The 25,223-nt window shown below is 49.3% G+C and overlaps 1 protein-coding gene across 14 annotated transcripts in view; it reads right to left on the minus strand.

The window, feature by feature from the left end:
• Nucleotides 1-25,223, minus strand: part of PPP2R5C (protein phosphatase 2 regulatory subunit B'gamma) — a 135,605-nt gene that overhangs the window by 51,019 nt on the left and 59,363 nt on the right. For all 14 annotated transcript variants that reach the window (XM_070477820.1, XM_070477816.1, XM_020913510.2 and 11 more), the window contains one exon: nt 2,789-2,988. In XM_070477820.1, the coding sequence (XP_070333921.1) occupies nt 2,789-2,988 (200 nt within the window). The remainder of the gene's footprint in view (nt 1-2,788; nt 2,989-25,223) is intronic.

Here is a 25,223-nt window from a genome sequence, read left to right on the forward strand (position 1 = left end):
CATGTGCTGATGCCTGCACAATCCTGTCAACAGACTAAACTGAATTGTACATCTTAAAGGGGTGGATTGTACTTACGAATTACCCATCAATAAATCTGTTAAAAAATATAGCAGCCCAATGTAACGGGCAACGTATTTAAAAGAAGTAAGCATAAAAAGTACAACATCTCTAGAGCTTTGGATTCTTCAAAGGCAGTGAGAATAAATGTCTGCAAAAATACTATGACAGGGACTCCCTTTGGAGTCCAGTGGTGAAGACTCCGTGTTTCCACTGCAGGTGCTGGGTTCGATCCCTGGTTAGGGAACTAAGATCCCATGGGCCACGTGGTGCGGTCAAAAAAAAAACAAAACAAAACACACACCAGGCAACAAACCAAGCAAGGTGGCTGAGTGCCACTTCAGGGGTCAGCACACCGGGGGGCGTGGGCTGGAACTAGGCAGGGGCCCACCCTCCACCTGCCCCGCCGGGTCCAGGCGCTGTGCGGTGGAGGCCTTCCGTCGGCGCTTGGATCCTGCACCCGCTCTACCTCCGAGACAGTCAGAAATGCTGCCGGGTACCGTCCCCACACACTCTTGCACTGTATCTTTCCCCAGTGCCCTCCGTCTATGAAGCACAAACCCCACCTGCCCCTCCCCTCACGCTCCTCAAGGGAAGGGGGCGGCTGCGCTCTCCTAGGACAGACTGCCCGTCCCTGTTCTCAGGGACACGGAAAAGCGCCTCCTTGCGCTCACCTTCAGGGGACCGCCTAACTCCCCTCCTAGCAGGTTCCTCTCCGCGCCTTCTTCCCACCATGTGGGCGGTCCTGCAACTCTCCGCTCTCCCGCTTCCCCTTCTTTCACGGCCTCACCTTAACCAAAAACAACAACGTGACCGATCCCGGCTCTGGGAGGGCACACGTCTTGCTCACCACTCTTACTTCCTCATCTAAAAACGTGCTCAGGGGATGCTCAGCAAGTGTCTGCTATGTGCACCAGAGGCAAGATGCCCAGGACTCTGAAGACGGCCTGCACTGCCGGGTGGGGAACAAAGCTAAGACGGCGGGAGAGGCTGGTTATTAGGACACGGTTTTAACAGGGAGGCAGGAAGCAATGACTGTTTCATCTGAAACAAGTCTCAAGAGCTTGAGGCATGCTAAGTGGTTCTGGTAACATGCCACCTCGGTGAAAGACCCAGGAGAGACCGGGGCCGTGGGCAGTGCAGATATCTAGTCCACACCTGGCCAGCCTGGGCCTCAATGCCCTTTGCGGACCCCTCCCTCCTGGGGAGAGAGCGGAACTCAGGGGCTGCCGGCATCCCAGGCCCCATCCAAACAGAAGAAGCTTCCACACAGGTCACTTAAAACAGAATAAATTGAGTGTTTATAAATATAATAGATGACATATGTATACACTTAATTAAAAAACAGAATACACTTAATATACAGTAAAGCAGCATTTAAAGTCAATGGAGAAAGGGGGATATTCATCACACGATGTAGGGACTGATGATTTTTCAATCATTTTAGAAGACACAGTTATATCCTTACTCTGAGACATTAAAAAAAAAAAAGCTCCAGGAGGACTGCAAAACATCTTGTGAACAAGAGAATTATCAAAGTGTTAGACAGAAAAAGACATTCCCTGATTTTCCTTAGTCTGAATGAGGGAGGCTTTACAGGATTTACTGATCAGTACATGGCTGCCGGGAGATAGTGAAGGACAGGGAGGCCTGGCGGGCTGCAGTCCACAGGGCTGCCAAGAGTCGGACATGACTTAGTGACTGAACGACATCAACAGGCCTGTGACGGTTCTTCAGGCAGGCATCTGGGGCGGAACCCGAACGGACCTCACAGCCCTAGGCGGACGACAGGCTGGTAAAGTCTGACCTTTAAGAGTTAACCATGATAAAGGAAGCAAGTTGATCTCAGCTTCGGATACAACAGCCTGTGAACTACACAAAGAACATGACTTGCATTTCTTCTTTCCCAAAGCACACATACTAATGTAAGGAGAAACATATTTTAGGTCAATGAGCCTAGTCGATTTTGAAATATATAGCTTTGGGGGAAAAGAATCAGAAACTTAGAGTTCAACGGAAATCAGGATTTAAAATTTTATATTAAGCCACAAAGATTCCTTAGTTACCAAGGAGTAATATGTCAAAGACAGATAAAACAACAACAATTCAAAAAAACTCAACAGGAAACTCGAGTTCAGCATCAAACATTAGAGTTTTAAAAATGGTATCATGTGAAATGTTTCTAGATGGTACTGACTGAGGTCACAGCGGGACCTGCAAAGGACCTAGCAATGGGCTGGACAGTCTGAGACTGAAGACAGGGATTTGGGGTCAAATGAAACCAACGGTGAACCAGCCAACCAGGGTGGACTGTTCTGACTCCAGCTTGGTCCCACCACTATTTTACCTCCTCCCAACCATCAGCATTTTCCTGCCCGTGTGTGGACCACACGCTTACTTCTGAATTATGCATAGGCACTGTTAAAGAGGGTAAGACAGTTAAGAAAAAAATGAAAGTTCTGACATTTCTACCCCACGTGGTGGTCGTGAGGATCAGGTGAAGTTAACACACGCAGGGCACAGCGGTCCTTCCAGTTCCCTCACTGCAGTCTAGGGCATGGCACAGAGAGGTTCATTCTTCCAGGTGCCAGGACACATTTTTGAACAGGAGGATTTTTTTTGGGGTAGCAAATGTCATGTTAGGCTTAAACGTCTTAGCATATTCTAAGTAAGTCAGAGTTCAGTCTGTCACCGAGGGTTGGGCACGTTGATTAGACGGCAATTACTTACCATATGGACTACTTCTGGGTAAAGAGGCTCTGTGATCACATTCCGATTATGAGTGATATATTCTACCATTTCACTTAAAGCAGCTCGTTTTACTTCCTTCCACTTTAGGTCACTGAGCGGATCGGACACAAAGTCAAAGAGGACACAACATTGACGTAACTTCTGGATAAAAAGCTTCTCTTGATCAGCAGGAGGAACATCTGAAAAAGGAGAGAGCAAAGTATTATCGATCACAACAATGCTTAACCCAGAATTACTGTGGCACGCTTTTAAGTTTTCTACAACTTTTCAATTAATAGAGATTCGAGAAACAAGAGATGGGGTGGGAGTGAATAGAGGTTATACATTCCTTAAAGACAAAGGAAGGAAAAAATCAGCTCATCGCTGCTCAGATCATATGCTTCCCATGACAAAGTTTCCATGTTTCTTAACTCTCTGCAATGTCCAGAGTACTGTTCAAAATAAAATTCTTTCTCATTAAGTGCTTTCATTCAACAAATGTGACACTGCCGCCGTATCACATGCCGGCAGCATAACAGGAGGCAAACCCCAGCTCCAGGGTGGGGAGAGGGGCGCCATGGGACAGCTGCACATGGCAGGTCAGCAGTCACAGGGCAGGTGGGTGCCCCTCGGGCTATAGATTTAGATTTACGGTGGAGGGCGTGGCGGCTGTCCCTCGGCCAAGCCGGCCAGCAGCAAGGGGCATTGCTGTGGAGCTGCCCACACGAGCTGTTCCAGGCACACAGTGGGGGTCTCCACCCACCCAGGTGCCCCGTGTCCTGTCGGTGTGGGCGACGGTCAACATGCGTCACACACGACGACAGCAATGCAGAAACAGCGCAAACAGTAACAGTATCACAGAGGGAGTGCTCACCGGGGCCAGGGGTCACAATGAAGCTTTATACACGTCACACACAGCTTTCTCACGTAATCCTTATAATGATACAGCAGGAACGAGACGCAGGCACGGAGGGTCAGTGTAGGACTGGGAAGTGATGGAGCTCCATGTGACGTTCTGGGAGGTACTGGAAAGCCCCGATCTGCCCGCGTGAGTGCGACAGCTTTCTGGGGCGAAGAGGAGATCGGCGGGGATATTACCAAACAGGATCTATCGACATATTTGACTGAAATGTGTCCAAGATCTGCCTGACGCAGTGAACCAAGATTTTCCACAAGATCACACTGGTGTTACACTGTTGGTCAAGGGCAAAATAGCCATTCAGAGGGCGAAACAGCACACTGGGTCCTAATTTGATAAGGTGCACAGGAGCCTATTACTGTGGTTTCAGATTCCAAGCTGCAGATTCCTTCAAGAAATGTCTCACTGGTTACTTTCTGCTGTGGTATCAAAGAAGATGTCCATAATGATCTGAAAAGCTCCTCCCTTCCCAATCTCGTGTCTTCCTGCATTGTTTCAACCAAAACATATGGCAACAGGCTGAATGCAGAGGCAGGCTGGAGAATCGGGCTCTCTCCTAGTAAGTCAGACATTAAAAAGACTTACAAAAGTAGAAAATGATACCACCCTCTCTGGTTTAATTTTTAATGTGGTCAATATCAGTAGTTAGGCCCGCATAAACAGAAGCTCTCTGGGTCCTACATAGTTCTGAGGGGTGTCAAAGGGTCCTGAGACCAAAGCTGCTGAGACCCCCGCCCCACAGGAGCTGGCACCTCAAGTGGGTCCCCGGGTGGCCCGGGCTTCCCTGCTTCCACCCGCCTCTCTCCGCATCAGCTCCCCCAACCCACCTCACCTCCCTTTCCTCCACCAGCTGCCCGTCCTGTTTGGGGTTCTCGCTTGGGCCTCCTCACCTCCTGGTCAGACAGGACGCACTCCTGGGTCATCATTTAGCTCCCCCTGCCTTGAATGGTCAGCTCCCTAGGTGGGCATTTCCTCCCCTACCGGGCTGCTTTCTGAGAGCAGGTGCCAGGTGACTGCCCCCTGGTTCTCTGTACCCCCCAGTGCCCAGTGTGGAACCCGGCAACCAGCAGGCACTCAGCACGGCCCCCCACTTCCTGGGAAGCTCCCTGAGTCCCCAGACTGCACAGCCGGTCCAGGAGGTGAGGGTGTGCTGCCTGAAGGGTGCTCAGGACTGAGGGATGGAACGATGACCACAGACGTCCTGAGTCCAGGCGGCTGAATCACTGAAACAGCTGATAGTCACCACAATGTCTATGGTCTCTTTACAATCAAATATCCAGCTCTTTTCAACGAAAAGCTTCATTTTCTGAATGACCTCTGAGCTTAACTTCAGTCCTCACTCAATTCCACACCTGTACGCACCCTCCACTTTGCCAGAAACACCTTGAATGAGCACGTTTCGTAGTTACAGCTCATGTACGTGGAACCTTCTGGCTTTCTCACGCTGTAGAGCGCCGAGAAGCCCGTATTTACCCCTAAAAACTACCTGATGACGACTCAGCTGTCGCCAGAACACTGGAACAAGCCTACTGCAGTAAGAAGGAAGAGCAAAGTCTTTTTTCTTCATAAAACTTCTAGCTATTAAAATCCTTCTTAAAAAAACAAGAAAATCTCAACTTGCTGAGATTCTCAATTCTTCCAGGGTTCCAGATAGCTAAGGTGTTCAGTTCAGTTCAGTCGCGTCTGACTCTTTGCGACCCCACGGACTGCAGCACGCCAGGCTTCCCTGTCCATCACCAATTCCCGATGTTTACTCAAACTCATGTCCATTGAGTCGGTGATGCCATCCAACCATCTCATCCTCTGTCATCCCCTTGACCTCCTGCCTTCAATCTTTACTGTATTAAATATTTTTGTTTACAGTTTATTTAAAGTTTGTGAGCATAATCTCATGAACTCATGTTTTAAAACCTCATTTGGCTAACATTTACAACTTTAGTTTTTTAAAAAAACTATATTAGACCAATCGAAATAAGTAAAAAAATATTGCACCCACAGCCCCTTCAGCTATTTCCTTATGCTCACTGATTTATTTGGCTGCGTCGGGTCTTAGCGTGGCATGCGGGCTCTCTAGCTGTGGTACACGGGCTCAGCTGCTCCTGGCATATGGGATCTTAGTTCCCTGACCCCTGATCAGGGGTTGAACTCGTGTCCTTTGCATTGCAAGGTGGACTATTAACCACTGGACCACCAGTTAAGTCCCTCCTGTGTTTTCTGAATGCAGGTTAATTTAGGTTCTTGTTGGTCAGCATATTTTAAAAATCTTCAGTACTTGCTGCTGGGTTAATAGGACTGTACCACTGGGGGATAAAAATGAGTGGAGGTGGTGGGAGAATATGCTTTTTAACCTTGTGTATGCTGGGTCTCTACAGAATGAGTTATTTTGTAATTGAAAAATAAGCTCTTTAAAAACTGTTAGCATTGCTGATCTTTTTTATTTATTTTTTTTTTCCATTTACTTTTATTAGTTGGAGGCTAATTACTTTACAATATTGGAGTGGTTTTTGTCATACATTGACATGAATCAGCCATGGATTTACATGTATTCCCCATCCCAATCCCCCCTCCCACCTCCCTCTCTACCCGATCCCTCTGGGTCTTCCTAGTGCACCAGCCCTGAGCACTTGTCTCATGCATCCAGCCTGGGCTGGTGATCTGTTTCAGCCTAGATAAAAAAATCTATTTATTTTTTAATTGAAGGATAATTGCTTTACAGAATTTTGTTGTTTTCTGTCAAACATCAACATGAATCAGCCATAGAGCATTGTGAACCTTGAAAGAAGAAAAAAGGTATGACAATACAACCCGCACTTGACCTGACTATACTGATTACCATGTAATGTGAATCAAACAGTAAAAACTAACCGGGACTGACGCTGTCGGTTATTACACTTCAGCGTGTGGTATTCAAGGCTGGTACTGACTCTTGAAGTAATAACCCACGACCCCAGATTTGACCCAATTTTTACAATTACTTCTATGAAGCACAATAAAAAAAGAATGGATTTTGAATTCTGCCCATGAGTGACAGTGGTTTACTTTTAACTGTCTACAGATGAGTAACATTGACATTCTTGTTTTAGGACACATTAAAGAGCGACCTTGAGCCCCAAAGAGAGCATCAACTAAAAGCACAACATGAGACAAACTGCTGTAGCCCACGGGCTCGGCCGGGAGCCCCCGTGACAGGGGTCTGGACGAGCCCCAGGATCCCACCCGGAAACTAGACGGTGTGCTGAGTGAGACCTCTAATCTAAGAGAAAGAGGACACGAAAGGGGCAATTACAAGGTTGGCTGAGAACATTTTTAATGTTGATTAACATTTCCTTTCATTATTATTTTTTTAAGCTTTGAGCGATAACATTTCTCTCTACAAATAGTATCCCAGGTGCCTTATGTTTATATACATTTCTTCACTCCCTCCCCTCAGTTGCTTTCACTGATTTGCTAATGTGAACTTGGGACACTTCCTGATTACTTCAAGGTAAATCCTTGATGATACCAGGAGCAAACTTGACGATACCCATGCAAAACCTGCAGGAGGCAAGGAGCAGAGAACAGACATTAACCCACAGCATCTGAAGAACGTGTTACTCTCCTAAAAACATATTTACTAAAGGGAAGCCTGTAATTAATAACTGATGCATAGGGATGCTTAATGAGGGTCACCGTCAGACTGGGGTGGCTTCGTGAGTGCCCCTGGCCCTAGGGTGAGGGAGGGCAGCATTCTCACCAGTGGCCCCAGGGCAAGCTAATAAGGAGTGGACACCTTCCACTGACCGCTGACCCTCAAGATGCGGGTGAGCCCCAGGGCCTATCCAGTGTGATGACTGCACTTCTACCTGTGTTTTCTTTTACAAAGAATAGAAAAGTCAGAGGTACTAATATTTGACATAGGAGCCAACACACACTGGAGGTGTGTGCTAAGACTGCTCTGCTTCCAGGCAGGAGTGGTGGAGAGCCTGAGGACCGCTGGCCAGGCAGTGAGGAGCTTCTCCAGGCCTTCCCAAGTGAATCCAACACAACCCAGCAGGTCACAGCTGGCTCCACAGGTATTTGCAGCGTCTGTGCATCTCAATTACCACAGGGACGGATGGACATGACAACATGTTGTAACTGCCAAATTGTAGGATGGGACACAAAAAAGTTACATCACTGAACTGTCACTGTACTGGAAGGGGGGGCATGTGGACTCTGTCTCTGGGTAGAAATATTATCAAAGGAAAAAAAAAAAACAGGGACGCCCACTTCCATATGACTCATCTTGGTGGTGAAGAGAAACATTCCAAGATACCAAAAGGGCCAACTTTTGGCAGGACAGTCATAGAGAGGCAGGCCTTTCAAGCACGGAGATGATGGCTTTTCCCAAATAAACACAACCCCAATGAGACCCAAAGCCAGAGCTGCGCGAACCGCAGCCCGGAGAACGTCACTTTGAGAAGATGCTGCCGGAGGCACGCCCGTGAGGGTGGGAACCACTTTGCAGTCACTCATGTACTCCATGCTAAGCAGATGCGGCAGGCTGGCTTTCAGAGACCCCTGTGCGTCCCCTCCTGTCCCCCAGCACCCCCCTTCCTGACAGCGCGGGGACGAGAGTCTATGAGCGTGTGCCCATTCTAAGCCAGCAGACAAGAGGCGGTCCACACAAAACGGAAACACATACAGACTCTCCAGAAGGAGAGAGCCAATCCTTCAGCCATGGCATCCTGTCTTTCCAATACACTTATTCTGAGTGCAAAGTGAGTGGGAATACAGCTGAATCCAATTACTACCAACTTGGAGTAAATCTGGGATTTGTCATTAATAGGCATTAAATTCCACTTACTCTTGGCAAGTCTCTCCCACCAAGAAGAGTTCAGCAACACTGCTTTGATTTTGAAAGAGGGAATTCACGCGCCGGGTTTTGAAGTGACTGTTTTCCCCACTGCCTCCTGTGTCTCCTGTCCTGAACCAAGTGTCTGCAGACAAGAGAGCCCTTCTGTCGCACCGTCACCTCCCCCATCGCCAACACCATGGAGCCTCCCAATGGGCCTTATTACCTGTCAGACGACGCTCCTTCCCCTTGCCCAGCTTCACATCTTGACCATGCATGGCCCTGCAACTTCCCCAGATCATTTCGGCGAGAACAGAAGTCTTTGCAGTACTGACTCTTTCAATCCACAAACACAAAATATTTCTCCAATTACTCTTTTCCTTAAATGTCTTTCAATAAAATTTTATACTCTTCTCCTAAAAATACATTACACATCATTTTTCAAGATTTATTCTTAGGTGTCTGCTATGTGCTGATGCTACTGTAAACTGTATCTTTAAAAAGACTCAAGAATTTTCTAACTGCTGCTGTGGTTCGGGAAAAAAAAAAAAGATTTGGAGTATGACTTTAGTAACCAGCTACCCTTTTGTGTGTATGAAAACAAATTTCCTGTATTTTTTAATTAATTAATTAATTTTTAAGTGGAGGATAATTGGTTTGTAATATTGTGCTGGCTTCTGCCACACATCAGCGTCAGTCAGCCACAGGTATACACGTGTCCGCTCCCTCTTGAACCTCCCTCCCACCTCCCACCCCATCCCACCCCTCCAGATCGTCACAGCTCCTATTAATTCTAATGACGTCTCTGTGAGTCCTTTTGGTTTTCTGCCTGCGCCACCCTTTCATCTGCGAGTACCAACGCTGTTCTTTTTCTTGCCTGAGCAACGCTGCAAGGCAGCAGTGAGGGCGTCACCTTGGTCTCTCCACTGTCTCCAAGGGAAGCTCTCCCTAGCTACCCAACCAGATAGATACTGGCGACAGGACTCTACAGATAACACTTAGCAGATGAAGGAACTGATCTATAGGTTCGTGCGTGCATGCTTAGTCCTGCCCAACTCTTTGTGATCCCACCTGCCAGGCTCTTCTGTCCACAGAATTTTCCAGGCAAGAATACTAGAGTGGGTTGCCATTTCCTCCTCTAGGGCATCTGCCCAACCCAGGGGTCAAATCCATCTCTCCTGTGTCTCCTGCATTGGCAGGCAGATTCTTTACCACTGAGCCGCCTGGGAAGCCCCACCGAGAGGTTCAGGGCCATCTCAATCCAATCCAACAGTGACTTCTGTGAACTGATAAGTGAATTCTAAAAGCCATGTGGTAAAGCAAAGGGTCAACACTAACCAAGACCCTCAGAGAAGAACAGGGTGGGTGGGGGGACTTGCTGTTCCAGAAATCTAGACTCACAGGCAAGTTTCATGAATGAAAACGGCCACCAAGAACAGATCCTAGAACAGGCCTGTAGAGACGTGGATGCTTGATATACGGCAGGACTGGATCACAGAACGGTGAAGAAAGATCAGTCTTTAAGAATACAGCTCTGGGACAGGAAGGAAGGAAGGACAGAGAAAGAAGAAATCAGATCATATTCTCTGCAAAAATAACAAATAAGCTCCCGGAGGGCTAGGACTTCAGTCTGAAATATGAAACTCCAGTGCTTTTAGAAGATAATACAAAAGAATATCCTATGTAGAGAAAGACTTCTTAAGACCTAAGGACTGTAATCATTAAAAGACTGATGTAATGAACTATATAAAACCAAACATTGTTCTTCATCAAGACACCACAAAGAATGAAAAGTCATGCCACAGAGTAAGATAACTACTTGAATACATATAGCCAATGAATTAATGTCTGGAATATGTAGGCATTTCCAATAAATCAGTAAGAAATATGCAGAGAACCAATAGAAAAGGAGGCAAAAATCTTAACCGGGCACTTCATGAATATGCCCCAAAGGCTAACCACTCGTGAAAGGATCGCCACTCACTAATGGCTAGAGGAATGCAAATGAAAACCATAAGCAAATAGTCTGAGGACACCCAGTGCTGGGGGCAGCTGTGTTGGGCTGGACAGGGCTGCTGGGCAGGGCTGCAGGGTCCGGTGTCACCAAGGACAGAGGGGACTAATGTGCTTGCTGGGAATTATATATATTTTAAATACGTGTGTGTGTGTGTGTGAGCGTGCATGAGTGTGCGTGTGTATACACACACACACACACACACACACACACATGTATGTTTATATAAACCTAATGGAATTCAGACACATGTGCACCACAACATGTGTCAAAGAATGCCCACAGCGGCACTCACAGCTTGAACCAGAAACAATCCAGCGCCCGCCAGCAGTGGGCATTACATAATATCGTGAAGCTGTGGCGAGGAACGAAATACAGCCACACACAGCACGGACGTACCCTACGAGATCAGGCTGAGTGAGAGGGGCAAGGTGAAAAGGATTTCTCAGTGTGATTCCGTTCATACGGAGGCTTTAGAAACAGGCGCCCCTGAGACCTGTACGTGACCTCCGGGGAGCTGTGGGGGTGACTGGTGGGGGTGCTGGTTACAGGAAGACTGGCTTTGCAATGATCCTTCACTCTTTGTGTCTGTTGTGCATGAGTCTGCAAGTTACACTGCAAACTGAAAAGGTCACAGAATACATGCACGCGGCAAAAAAACGCCCCCAAGAACTCTCCGGAGCCGAGCCTCCTTCTCCACACCTGCCTGCTGCCTCCAACCCTCCTCCCAAAGGCAAGTGCCTGGAGCCCCCAGAGCCGCCCGGCACACGCTCCACACACAGGTACACACAGGCGTCTCCCACACCACAGCTTCAGAGGAAGAACACTGACGACCTCCAAACTAACCTTGATGGACACACAGACGATCCCAGCACGTTTCTAAGGTCCCTCCGTGCATTTCCGTTGAAGAATTTAAGCTTTGGATATATTTCTTTTTAAAAATAAATTCCGAAAAAAATTCCCAATCAAGATGAAATCTTAGTGACCTCTAATTGTTTCTAACTAACTAAAGTGTCTCCCTCTTTCTCTCAAAGAAAGGATCAGCAATTATGACTTCAAATGCATAATGTAAAAACGGCAGTACGACTTGTTCATCAGATCTAACGCGTCTGGTATAAAGCAGAGCAGAGCAGGCCCTGGCCTTGAACATGTGGAGCCTGTATCACAGGGAACTGATTTAAGAATGTATCCAGCATACACACACCAGGCACTGTACCAGGCATGGCAACCCAGAGATAAATTAAAGCATGACACTTGATCTAAAAGATAAGAACAACTAAAATGTGTGAGAACTGCAAGGATGCGTGAGGCAGGACGGGGTCTGGGGGTGGGGAGTGTGGTGCAGGGAAGGCTTTCTGGGGATGCACTTGAGCTTGGCCTTGGAGGGAGGGCAGGAGCCCTGTCAGCTCAAGGAGGCGAAGGTTTGCTGTTGGGGGGCTGGGGCCCGCTCGACGGGGAAGGCGATCCATAGCTGCTGTGTTGTGCAAGTCGTCCTGGTCATGTCTGACTCTGTGATCCCATGGACGGCAGCCCACCAGGTTCCTCTGTCCGTGGGCTTCTCCAGGCAAGAGCACTGGAGTGTGCTGCCATGCCCTCCTCCAGGGGATCTTCCCCACCCAGGGACCGAACCCGAGTCTCTTACGTCTCCTGCCTTGGCAGGCGGGTTCTTTGCCTCTAGCACCACCAGCCCACCTCTCAAATCTGAGCTCAAAAAGACAGAACCTTACCTGAAAGCACCAGATTACATTTTATAAACCTAAATTAATCACAGTGGATCTTTAGCCATACATTTTTATAGAGAAGAAACTCTGTCTTGTTCACCACTTAATCCTTGGTATCTAGAACTGGCCAAGCCTACAGCAGACCCTCAAATAATCTGTTGAATTTGAAAAAGTTGATCTGAAGGAAACAAATACGGGTAATTTAACTGAGCAGCATCATAATTTAAATCATATTTATATTAAAATAATGACACAGGTATCAGAGCAGAATGCAAAGCCCATATAAAACTTATGACAAGTTCTTCAAAGAAGCTGCTCGTGTGAGGCATTTCAGCACTCTGAACTCTTAGAGGTTTGCATTTTGATCGAAAAATCTGAGAAGTACTGCGAGTAGATAGATTTGAATCACAGAGGGTATTTAAGCAGATGATTGACACGAACGTGACCTGGAAGTAAGACCTCTTCAGAAGTGACACGGGGGGACTGAAATGAAGAAGCCAGAAGCAGAGGGATCTACTTCGAGGGAGAAAGCAACAGTCTATGAACCAACTTCTCAGTCTTCTCACGAGGCAACCGTGACTCCAAGCATGGTTCCTCAGGGTGCTGGCCTGGCAGGGGTCGTTTTTGGTAATAATTATCTCTTGCTCCAAGATCCAAACTTCTGCAACTTGAGAGCCTAATAAACACACTGAATGAAACTCTCACTTCTCTGCAGACGATGCGACGAGACCAATCTACCCGGCTCCGCGGTGCCTCCGTAATTTTAAAGTTGAGTGAACCCTCCCTCTCCAGTGGCCCCTCACTTGGCTGATGAAGTTAAAATCCATCATCAACCCTGTGTCTTTCTCAGTGTCAGAGGGCAAGGGTCACAGTACATCTATTCTAATGTTTACAGGTTCCACGTTAACACTGTGTGGACCAAGCTTCTCTTTCCCTTTCTATTTTCTTTCTTTCTTAGGTGGTCCTTAAAACAAGGTTGGACTTACAATCAACAGCGTCTTAGATCTGCTGGGACTTCACTACACACCCTGAGCCGCTGGGTCAGATATTTCACGCAAATACAGCCCACAGGCTCCCTGCTTCATGCTCTGTCTGTACTGCCTACACAAGGAGCTAGTAACCCGCTGCTGACGCGAAGGGGCCAGAGCGCCGGGCGCTGTCTACCTTCTGCTCGGAGAGAACCAGCCGCGGATGGCCAGCCCTGCATCCTGCCTCGCTGTGCAGAGCCGCCCTTCTCCGGTCCTTCCGGGTGGCGTTCCGGGCGCCGGAAAGTGGAAGCACTGCCTGCTCCAGTAATCTGGATGTAAATCTGGTGATGCAAGTATGCCAGCAGCTTCTACACCGCCACTTTCACTTTAAACGTGTTTTGCTGGTGATAACTACGCCTCGAAATCCATTATGAAACTCCCTTCACAAACCCCAATTCTGTAGTTTATCAGCTGAGCCACACACGTTCATGAAGCTTACCTCCTCCCTCCCACAGGAAAAGACCTGCTCCCCGGGGCTGAGTCCAGGCTGGAAGTTGGCTCAGGACAAGCACACCCCGTGTAAATCCTGCATCTGACTGTTTCCTTGCCAACCCGGGCAGGCCTCCTTCCAGCCTTGGAGACCCTTCTTCACCTCTGGTTTTCCTGCAGTTCTTCAGTCTTGTCTGTATTTACTTACAAAGCAGGTAACATTCACCTTCCTCACTGACCTTCCACAACTGACCCGCCAGCCCACCATCCCTTTCTCGTGAGGCTACAGCGTAAACTCATAAGGCAGTTATTCTCATTTCGGGAAGCATCATCTGAAGCCAAGGTCTAGTTGATCCCCGTTCTCTGCACCCTGGAACTGGCAGCTCTGCCAGGGAGGCGGGCGGGGCGGGCAGAGGCTGAAGCAGAAGAGGGTCAGACTGAGGTGAGACAACGACCAGCAGAGACTGGTGTCCTCGGAAAAGCCCTTCATCAAGGCAAGGGAACTCGGAGTGGGGGGGTGCCACGTGGAGAAACAGGCTGACTTCCAGCCTAGACCCTGCCGTAAAGAACATGGCGAAGTCACGACTGGATTCTAGGCCTGGAAATCCTCGAGTGGACACACAGGGACGTTTAGGAGTGTCTGCACCTCCCGATACAGGTGATGCATAAGAGGCACTCAACCGATGTCCGCTGAGTTACAGCCTCCGCTCTTTTGACAGTGAAAGATTAAGTCAAACTCCCAGGAATAAAGAGATTCAGCCCCAAATTTGTTGACCAAGGCTTTCTTTCCCGCTTTAGGACTTAGTTCTAGAACGCCTCGTCGGGGAACGAATAAGACACTCACTCTGAGTACAAATTAGTAAACGCCCAACATCTCTGGTCACGCTGCTCCCTCACTGAGGCTGGCATTTCTGATGAAATATTACACAATAGCACTGCACCTGGTGACCAACAGCGCCAGCAACACAACCGCTCTTATCTGAGGCACAAGGGCAGGTTATCACTTCAGGAAAAGTAACTGCTTTTTATTACATTTGACAAGTGAAAGACGGCCAAAGGGAGGCCGCAGAACTTCTCATGTGCTTACCCGTGGACAGAACCGTGTGGCGCTGTGAGAAGGATGTACCGAACAAACAAGAGAGGTTTTTCAGCTTTTATTCACGTTCCCTACTCTCCTTCTCTGTGTCTCGGATAGACGAGTGATTCTTTCTGGACACAAGCTCTCTTAGGACGGGCTGCGGGCTCTTCACGCGTGCCTGGCCCAAGGCTGCAGTGCTAAGGACCAGTGGAGGACACGGTCCGGTAAACCCCGAGGGGCTGTGGGCCCCGGGAGTCGGGGCCCGGAAGTAGTCCAGGCGCCAGGACACTGGGGACCAGGACATCAGGGGCCACGTGCACACGTGGGTCACCCTCCCCCGGCGGGGGGAAGCTGATGGAGACGGTGCTGGACCCCCCTGAGCCCTCACGGGAGCTGCCAGCTCCTCATCTCACGTGTCCACCGCCCCATCCCTCGCGGTCTAGTATTAACTAATCAGTGCTAATATTTACCTATGCTGGCTTCCGGTCTTCAGCTCACAGCCTGCCCAGAGGCCGGTCGTGGTAAGGACGCCAGCAGTAAAGACAGAGGACAGCCCCCCCCCCCCCCCCCCCGCCGCTGCCTCCGCCTCCAAGGCTCAGCACACCAACTCTGAAGGTGGGGGGTGCCCACACTCCTCCAGGGCCAGAGAGTTGAAGCCTTCCCCAGGGGCTTCCCAACATCCCACACTTAACTTGACCTCAACTGGGGAGGGCCATGGAGGTAAAGAGGGGGCACAGCTGCTGTGCCCTCAGCAAATAACAGGCATTTGACCAATGTGCCACAGAAACCAGCGACGGGACAAGGACAAAACCAAGGATGCTTGCGGGCAGTGATCCGACACCCCTGCGCAAGGTGGTCATCTCAGACTAAACCCTAATACACAAGGTGCATCATCCAAGGGGCTGGCCAAAAGGTTCATCTGCCCTTGGAGAAAGACATGCCACCTCAATCGCCGGTGTTTTTATTATTGTTGAAACAGGACACGCTCTGGGTTCTGGTGTGTGTGAAAGACACTCAGCTGCTCCTTTACCACCGAGCTGACCCCAGCCTACATGGCAAACCGAGGTGATGCTTCTGCTTGGTCCCTGCTTTCCTGACGTGCAGGGCCTGATGACAGGGAGAGCCTGTCGGTCTGACGCGGGCTCCGCCTGGCTCCCACACGAGCTGCTCCTGGACCGGGAAGAGGAGCCCGCCCCGCCCGGGGGCATGGCGAGGGGCAGAGCTGCAGGCGGTGCCAAGGGCCACGGGCAGAGCCCGAATCGAGCAGGCGGCTGCGATCTCTGTGTCTGGGGACAGGACGGGCACAGCCTCACGGGGAGGACGAGGCGCGCTGAGAACCAGGGTGGAAAGGGAGGACACGTGGGGAGGAATTTCAGCACTGCCTGTTTGTTACTAACTTAGTGACCTTGGGTAGAAGGCTGGATCCCTGTGGGCCTTGGTTTCCTCAACTGGGAAATGGGGGGGTAGCTAAGCAGTGGGGAGTGGGGGGCTGTGAACAGATGCGACGTGCTGCAGTGACGTCTGAAACAGACCATGCCCTCAACACGGGGTGCTTGTTTCTGTCTCCCGTTAATCAGATGCAGTGGCTTGTTAGCGTCTATTATTCCATCCTGTTTATGCGCCCATCCTCAGAAAATGTCTGCTACGGAAGCAACGGTTTTCATCCTCTCCAGGCGTTTCCGAGCAGGCCGCCAATGCCCTGCACTCAGCAGCAAGTCCGGCACCTAACAAAGGCCGGCTCTCAGGCTGTCGGCGTCTGGCTGCGCATAACACAATTACATGGGTGCTCTGGCGAGCAGGGCACCGCGGCCGCGCGCGGCTGCCCCGGTCCCTGGAACGGCGTGGCGCGAGGGCAGCTATGTAACTGCTGGCCAAGAGGGGCTGGATGGACTCCAAATCCAATTATGACCCGTGTGCCCGCTGGGTCACGGAGGAGCCCATCTCTCTGATGAGTTAGCGGACGTTTTGGACTATCAATTTGTGGTGTAACTGGATTTGGATGGGAAGAGATCCTTGAAACTTGAAAGGTTTATAAGGGATGATGGTGGGGCTGGGTTTTCCGGGGTGTGAGCCTGCTGCCTGAAGCTTACCCGGGTGAAGAGACAAGATGAATTGGAAGGCAGAGGTAGGCTAGGTTGGCAGGAGACTCTGCTGTGCCTCGCGGTTGCCAGCCGCTCGACGTTTCTGGGCCGCGGTTTCTGCATCTAAAATCTAAGGTTCTTTCTGGCTCGATGAGACTGTGCAAGACCGCCGCTCTCAGAGACTGGGGTGCTGGCAGCAGTTTCCAGAGCGGGGAGATGAAACTACAACAGGTCTCTAGAAATAATAACTCATCCGTGGCCACCATAGGGAGGAATACATATGAAACCAAGGGCTTGAACCTAGACGTGGAACCTTTCTGCATGTGGCCGACCACCAGTCGACACGTATTAACCCCAGCCAGACATTTAACGTTGAAATAGTACATTTAAACAAATATACTCAGTTTAAATAGTATTTTGAAAAAGAACTATCTTTAAACCCTTGAGATAAAAAAAAAAAAAAAAAAAAATAAACCCTTGAGATAAAATCCTTGAAATATAACTTTCCGAAATAACAGAACAACTTGCTTACAGCAATGATAAAACTGGTTGTAAATGGGTGTGTGATCCGAGAAGCAGCGATTCTGGTCTCAAGCTGGCAGGTCAGGAGCCTAGAAGGGAAGCCCTCTCCTGTGGCCGTGGTCAGGTCCAGCGGCCACTCTCTGCCGGCAGCTCTGGGGACTTCCAGCCCCAGCTCTCTGACTGCAGCTCAGCTGAAACCCTGTCTAGCTTCCTCACCTCAACTGCGTAGAGCATTTCAGATTTTATTCTATTTTTTTGCTGGAGGTCTAATCTTATATTTTTGCTTGGGGACTGAAGAATTTCCTTAAATATTTTTGAAAATTTAGTTTCCTATTGTATTTTATTTTGCTGATTCTCTACACTGTCTTCACTTCACATCCTGGAGTGTGAAGTCAAGCGGTCCTTAGGGAAGCATCACTAGGAACAAAGCTCGTGGAGGTGACGGAATTCCAGCTGAGCTTTTTCAAATCGTAGGAGATGATGCTGTTAAAGTGCTGCATTCAGTATGCCAGCAAATTTGGAAAACTCAGCAGTGGCCACAGGACTGGAAAAGGTCAGTTTTCATTCTCGTCCCAAAGAAGGGTAATGCCAAAGAATGTTCAAACTACCGCACAAATGCACTCATCTCACACGCTAGCAAGGTAATGCACAAAATTCTTCAAGCTAGACCTCAGCAGTACAACTTCCAGATGTAAAAACAAGCTGGGTTTAGAAAAGGCAGAGGAACCAGAGACCGAACTGCCAACGTTTGCTGGATCATAGAGAAAGCAAGAGAATTACAGAAAAACATGTACTTCTGCTTCACTGACTACGCTAAAGCCTTGGACTGTGGATCACAACAAACTGTGGAAAATTCTTAAAGAGACAGGATTAACAGAACATCTTACCTGTCTCCTGAGAAACCTGTATGCAGCTCAAGAAGCAACTGAACAAGACAAGGAACAATGAACTGGTTCAAAGTTGGGAAAGGAGTGTGACAAGGCTGTATATTGTATATGCAGAATACACCATATAAAATGCCAGGCTGAATAAATCATAAGCTGGAATCTAGATTTCCAGGAGACATATCAACAACCTCAGATATGCACATGATACCACCCTAATGGCAGAAAGCAAAGAGGAACTAAAGAGCTTCTTGATGAGGGTGAAAAAAGAGAGTGAAAAGTCTGGCTTAACACTCAACATTGAAAAAACTAACATCATGGAATACAGTCCCATCACTTAATGGCAAATGGAAGGGGAAAAAGTGGAAGCAGTGAGTGACAGATTTTCTTTTCTTGGGCTTTAAAATCACTGTGAAGAGTGACTGCAGCCATGAAATTAACAGATGTTTGCTCCTTGGAAGGAAAACCTGTAGTAGTTGTTGTTCAGTCACCCAGTTTTTTCTGACTGTTTGTGACCCAATGGACTGCAGCACGCTAGGCCTCCCTGTCCCTCACCATCTCCCGAAGTTTGCCTAAGTTCATGTCCATTGCATCAGTGATGCCATCCAGCCATCTACCTCATCTTCTGACGCCCTCTTCTCCTTCTGTTCTCAAACTTTCCCAGCCTCAGGACGTTTCCAATGAGTCAGCTGTTTGCATTAGATGACCAAAATACTGGAGCTTCAGCTTCAGCATCAGTCCTTCCAACGCGTATTCAGGGTTGATCTCCCTTAAGATTGACTGGTTTGGTCTCCATGCTGCCCAAGGGACTCAGGAGTCTCCTCCAGCACCACAGTTTGGAGGCATCAATTCTTTGGTGTTCTGCCTTCTTTACAGTCCAGTGTTCACAACCGTACGTGATCACTGGGAAGACCACAGCCTTGACTATACAGACCTTTGTTGGCAGAGTGACATCCCTGCTTCTCAACACACTGTCTAAGTTTGTCACAGGTTTCCTGCCAAGAAGCCGTTGTCTTCTCATTTCACGGCTGCAGAGTTAAAGAGATGGCTTAAAACTAAATATTAAAAATACTAAGATCATGGCATCCAGCCCCACTACTTCATGGCAAATAGAAGGGGAAAAGGTGAAAGCAGTGACAGATTTCCTCTTCCTGGGCTCTAAAATCACTGCAGATGGTGACTGCAGCCATGAAATCAGATGACAAAACTAGACAGCATATTAAAAAGCAGAGATATCACTTTGCCGACAAAAGTGCATATGGTCAAAGCTCTGGTTTTCCCAGTAGTCATGTGCGGATGTGAGAGTTGGACCATAAAGAAGGCCGAGCGTGAAAGAACTGATGCTTTTGACTGTGGGGCTGGAAGAGGCTCTTCAGAGTCCCTTGGACTGAAGGAGATCCAACCAGTCCATCCTAGAGGAAATCAACCCTGAATATTCATTGCAAGGACTGCTGCTGAAGTTGAAGCTCCAGTACTTTGGCCATCTGAGGCAAGGAGCTGACTCATTGGAAAAGACTCTAATTCTGGGAAAGACTGAAGGCAGAAGGAGAAGGGGGTGGCAGAGGATGAGATGGTTAGTTAGCATCATCGACTCAACAGACATGAATCTGAGCGAGCTCTGGGAGACACTGAAGGAGAGCAGAGCCTGGCGCCCTGCAGTCCACGGGGTCACAAAGTTGCTATTCCACCGAGCGACTGGGTAGCAAGGACATCTTCACTTTTATCTCTTTTAAAGACTTCTAGTAGCTCACCATCCCTGGGTACTTACCATGTGCTAGGCATTATTTTAACTCTTCTAAGCCCAGGAATCGAGTTACACAAAGAAACGGACCCACACAGCGGTTAACGTGACAAAGCTCAGAAGTGACAGGGCTGGCATCTGAGTTTGGCAGTGCGGCTTCAGAGCCTCTGCAGGGGACAGTTCCGGCCGCACGGGCACCATTCACTGGCCAGGAGCCCTTTCAAACCTCCCAGGCTTGTCTCCATGTACCCGCTTCTTACAGGAAGAAGTGTGGCCTTGCCGCTCCTGGTCAAGATAAAGACTGTGACTGTCCCCCAGTCTCTGTAAACCTTAACAAAATGCCAACAAAAACATTATTTCTAGGATCTTAAAAATGCCTCAAAAAAATCTGTGAATTAAAATCAGCAGTTCTTAATATAAGTAACTCTGACATGGGCCAAGTTCCCTGTTAGCTCGTATTCTAGATGAGAGGGTGGCCCTGACAAAGGAACCCTTTCAACAGATCATCAGATGTCTGGGATCTTGCCTGAAGTCCTGGGTCTCATCTAATAACACTACCGGCCAACTAAAGACACAAACCGTCCACTTTCCCTTCTACTGATTCTCTTGGATGCTCAGCGGACTGCGAAACGTGCCCCATGCTGGCAGCCACGGAGGGGACATAGCGCCTCAGCTCCGAGGTGGGATCTCACCCACCAGCTCTCCGCCCAGGCCCGCCTCTCAGGCACCCCAACCCCACAACCCTCTTCTCCCCACACAACAGTGCTGTTCCGGCGTCCGCCAGACAGGCTGCCTCAGACGGCCACGGCCTTGACTGAATGGGTCCCGGCCGCCGTCAGAGACTAGAGACAGAGACGCCTCCGCTCCTCGCTGTGAGTGTGCTGTGAACGGACCCCTAAAGGAAAAGGCTTCTCCAGGAAACTGGGAAGAAAGGGAAGCAGAACAGAAGGCCCTGCTAGACCTTCTAACCTTCCTCTGAGGCTTTTTTTTAAAATCATCACATGCTCACTAGTGAGCTGAATTTAAGAAAGTGATTTTCCAAAATTTGAGGACTTTTTCTTGTAGGTTTTTGGAAGAGTCCTCTTGGGAGAGGAGAGGGTAGTCACAGTCAATTAGAGCGTCGATTTCTGATTCCTCCCAGGTTACAATAAAGAGTCACTGCTCTAGTCTCCAATCAGGTGCCCGATAAGACCAAATTGGTATCTTACCGCGTAAACCCTTTCTACAAACATTAAGCAAGCATCATATGACCTCGTGGTTTAAGAGATTTGGATGTCAGGACTGGCAACGATGCTGAGGTTTTACCTACAAGACGCTGGGTGTGGGAAGAGAATTTCCCCTGGAATCACCCCCTGACCTTAAGAGGGAAATGCTTTCTCAGGTCAATTTCTGGTGGCCCGTGGGACGTCAACAGCCACACTCAGATGCTAATCAAGGCATCACTTCATGTCACACTTTTTCTTCCTCTCCTTTTTCTCAGAAGACTATTTTTGGCCCAGATTGAAAAGACTACTTCCTCCTGAAACTGGCCTCGGCCTTGCTGTCCCCGCCTCTAACCTCACACCCAGCCTCCAGGGCCTCAGTACAGAAGACAGGCGGGTTGGATGGAGACAGGGCTCTCCTGTCCTGTCCTGGAGACAGGCTTCGAGAGGCACCTCAGTCACTGTGCTCCGGCCAGACTCACAAGGTGACCCTTGGTCTGTGGCAGAACTGCCAGGACCACTCCAGACGTGGTCGGTCAGATAAACAGACCTCTTTGGATTCAGTGAAGATGGGAAGCCCAAACCAAAGTACTCTGAGGCACGATAGAGAGAAAACATAAAACATATTTATAGTGCTCTGATGTTTCCGGCAGTCTACTAATACACATCGTGCAGCCTGATCCCAGGCCAAGTTGACGAGAAATCTGTTTTGGCAGAGTCAGTTGCCCTGATGGTTGGCCGGGAGAGACAGAACTCAAACCCAGGACCTCTTATTCTACCATACGGTGTCCTCTCAAAAGAAACCAAATGAACAAAAGCGGGGGAAGGGGCTCTTGGGTGAGACAATCAGGGCCAGAAGTGAACGCAAAATCAGGACCGGTTACCCACGGCGGTAGTGTCTAAAGAACTATCACACCACACAATTAGTCATCATAGGCAACTTTCCGATCCTGTGACAATGTGTGCCCAGCTCTGAGAGTCGAGGGATCTCCCCGCTGACCCCAAGCAACCCCGTCTTAAAACATCTGCTCTGGTCATGACAGGCTGGCCAGGACTCCCAGGCATCAGTGGGGCTGAGCGCCTCTCAGGCCGGTGAGGACCGCAGAGCAGTCCCAGGGCCGGCCCGAGGGGCAGACCCGGGTGGCGGGTTTCTCTCGTGCCCCATCCCCCGCTCCTCCGCTCCCCTGCAGCCTGGGCCGAGAGCAGACAACGTGAGCCCAGCGCGAGGTTCTGGCCAAGCCAAAGCTTCTCTCCTGAAAGCTGAAGTACCGCAACTCCGCCTTCACTAGCTGGGGGCCTGAATTTGGAAACGAGGGAAGAACCGGGCAGGTCTGATCGCAGTGGCTGCTAACACGCCTGGTTTTAGCACGTCCCAGTCTGTGCCGGGGCTCACACTCTCGTCTCACTGAGAGCAGAACCCACAACGACTCCGTGAGAGACGGGTTATCATTCCCAGCGTACAGGTGAGCACGCAGCTCCTCAGCGGTGGACTGACTCGCTCGAGCTATAGCACCAAGCATGGAGGGATGCAGAGAAGTCACCCAGTGAATAAGGGCGCGAAGGGGCGCTGCGGGGGTGGTGAGGAGGGGGAGGAAGACAGCATGGAAGGCCGGAGTGTGGCCACAAGCGGCCGGATGGCTGTGAGCCGGCCCTCCCCTGAGGGCTCCTGGGACCCAGACCCCTCAGTCTCCAAGTCCAGCGCCACCGGGGCGCCCGTGCCTGGAAGCAGACAGGAGACTGGGGGGCTCTCTGGAACAGCCTGCTTGGGATGAACTCCGCGGGCCTATCCCAGGGTTTCTGAGCTTCAGTTCGGTTCAGTTGCTCAGTCGTGTCCGACTTTGCGACCCCATGGACTGCAGTACATCAGGCCTCCCTGTCCTTCACTGTCTCCTGGAGCTTGCTCAAACTCATGTCCATTGAGTCAGTGATGCCATCCAGCCATCCCGTCCTCTGTCCTCCCGCCTCCCGTGCTTCGGGCATTCCCAAACGCCCAGTGTCGACCACATCTGTGCACAGGCATGCTGCTGCTTACTTGGTGCTTTCATTTAAGCGGACACACTTTTTACTAGGCCTTGTCCTAAGCAACAATAATCTGAGAAATTGTGGACTTGACACGCTAATTACATACTTTTATATTCATCAATATACAATGTTTAAAGTGAAAGTAGCCCAGTCGTGTCCGACTCTTTGCGACCTTGTGGACTATACGGTTCATGGAATTCTCCAGGCCAGAATACTGGAGTGGGTAGCCTTTCCGTTCTCCAGGGGATCTTCCCTACTTAGGGATCGAACCCAGGTCTCCCGCATTGCAGGCGGATTCTTTACCAGCTGAGCCCCAAGGGAAACCCAGATAATGCTTAAAATACTGTTCAATTCTGAACCACTTAAAACCATCTCTCGTGCTACCAGCCGCGTGCGCCGACCATTTCCGGAAGCACCTTGGGTTACCCCAGCGTGGAAAGGACAAAACAAAACTCTTCTTTCACCAAGTTCACGCTTCTCTTCGTTGACTCTTAGTACCCAGCAAAGGGCATACTTTGGAGTCCTGAATGGGAGGCAAGATCATTCAACCCCTCTTGTGCATTCTGTTTCTCTCACTGAGGGAACAATTGCTCTCAGCCTCTGCTGACCCTCTGCCAGTCTCTGGGTCTATAAATATAAGACTATTTAGGAATCCCGTGTCAGAATCTTTCCACCAGTCCCAGGCAATCAATTAGTTCTTTTAGGTTTTGCCTTCAAGTCTACGTCATAGTATTGCTGCCAAAATAAGAATGCCTTCAGACAAATTAAATTCAGCTTTAACCAGCGTAAATAACAGATGAATTCTTCTACTTATTTAAGGAATAAACTACAGTAAGGTGGCCATGTCCCACCTCACAAATCAAACAGGAAGGTAAGCACCTTCTTTTGTGTATTTTGCAACTGTTTTAGCGTTACAGACTAGAAGCCAGCTTAAAAAGATACTACGCCCATTGGACCATTAGGAGCATGAATTTTTTTTCCTGAAATTGTGCTAAACAGCTCGATTCAAAGGTTGAACTGACCCTCCAAACTGGTTTCTAATACAGTTTTTCCTTTAATATACTGTTGTATGTATTTTAATAATTTAGGCCTCACTGAATTCTTTTTTGGAAGTAGCTAAAACAATAAAATGTCCTAGGTAAGTATGCAAGCACGTCTTACACATTAAGCTATCACAAACACCAACAAGAAGGCTCATATTTCATTTGTTGTAAGACAAGACAAATCACCAAAGCTGAGCAAGGCTTTGGTGCGGAAAACCGTCTCTTGTGCCACCAGCAGTGTGTGCCAACCAGATCTGGAAGCACCGTGGGCTACCCCAGTGTGTAAAGAGCAAACCAAACCCCCTTCCTGCGGGCTGCTCGCCCCCTGCAAGGCCGCCTCTCCTGCCCACCGCAGAGCTATCAGGTGCGGCACCTAGACTGTTTACATTCTTCACCTGGTGTGACAGGCGTGACACAAAAGTGCTCAGAAACGTGTGCTGGACGAACACATTTATGAGAATGCTCCAACAGGGCCCGGGCCCGGCCCCTACCCTCTCACTGGCACCCCGGCATGTCTTCGCCTTCCTGCAGTTCCCTCTGCCAGCTACCCCACGCCCTCATCCCATCCTGACCGCTGCAAGTCCAGCCGGCGGGCAGACGCCCCCTTGGTACCTCACTGAGCATCCCTTCATCCTCTCCCCCTGCAGCCCCACGGCCGCTTTCCTCTGACCTTCTCCACAGATATGTGGCTATCTTCTAGTCATCCCCGTCTACGGGCTCCCTGAGGGCGGGCCCTCTTGCTTATCTTTGTCTTCCCTGCTTTCTGAACTTGAAGTACCCAGTCATACCTTTCAACTCAAGGACCTGTCATAGGAGCTATAATTTGACCCAACTTGATAGAAATCATGTGTCTCTTTGGATCCCATAACAGAGTTATACTAAACTTTACCTAAACACCACTGCTAGAGGAGACCCATTGCACATACGCCTAGCACAAC

Source organism: Odocoileus virginianus, chromosome 16 (assembly GCF_023699985.2).
Source record: "Odocoileus virginianus isolate 20LAN1187 ecotype Illinois chromosome 16, Ovbor_1.2, whole genome shotgun sequence".
In the NCBI taxonomy this organism is placed as follows: Eukaryota; Metazoa; Chordata; class Mammalia; order Artiodactyla; family Cervidae; genus Odocoileus; species Odocoileus virginianus.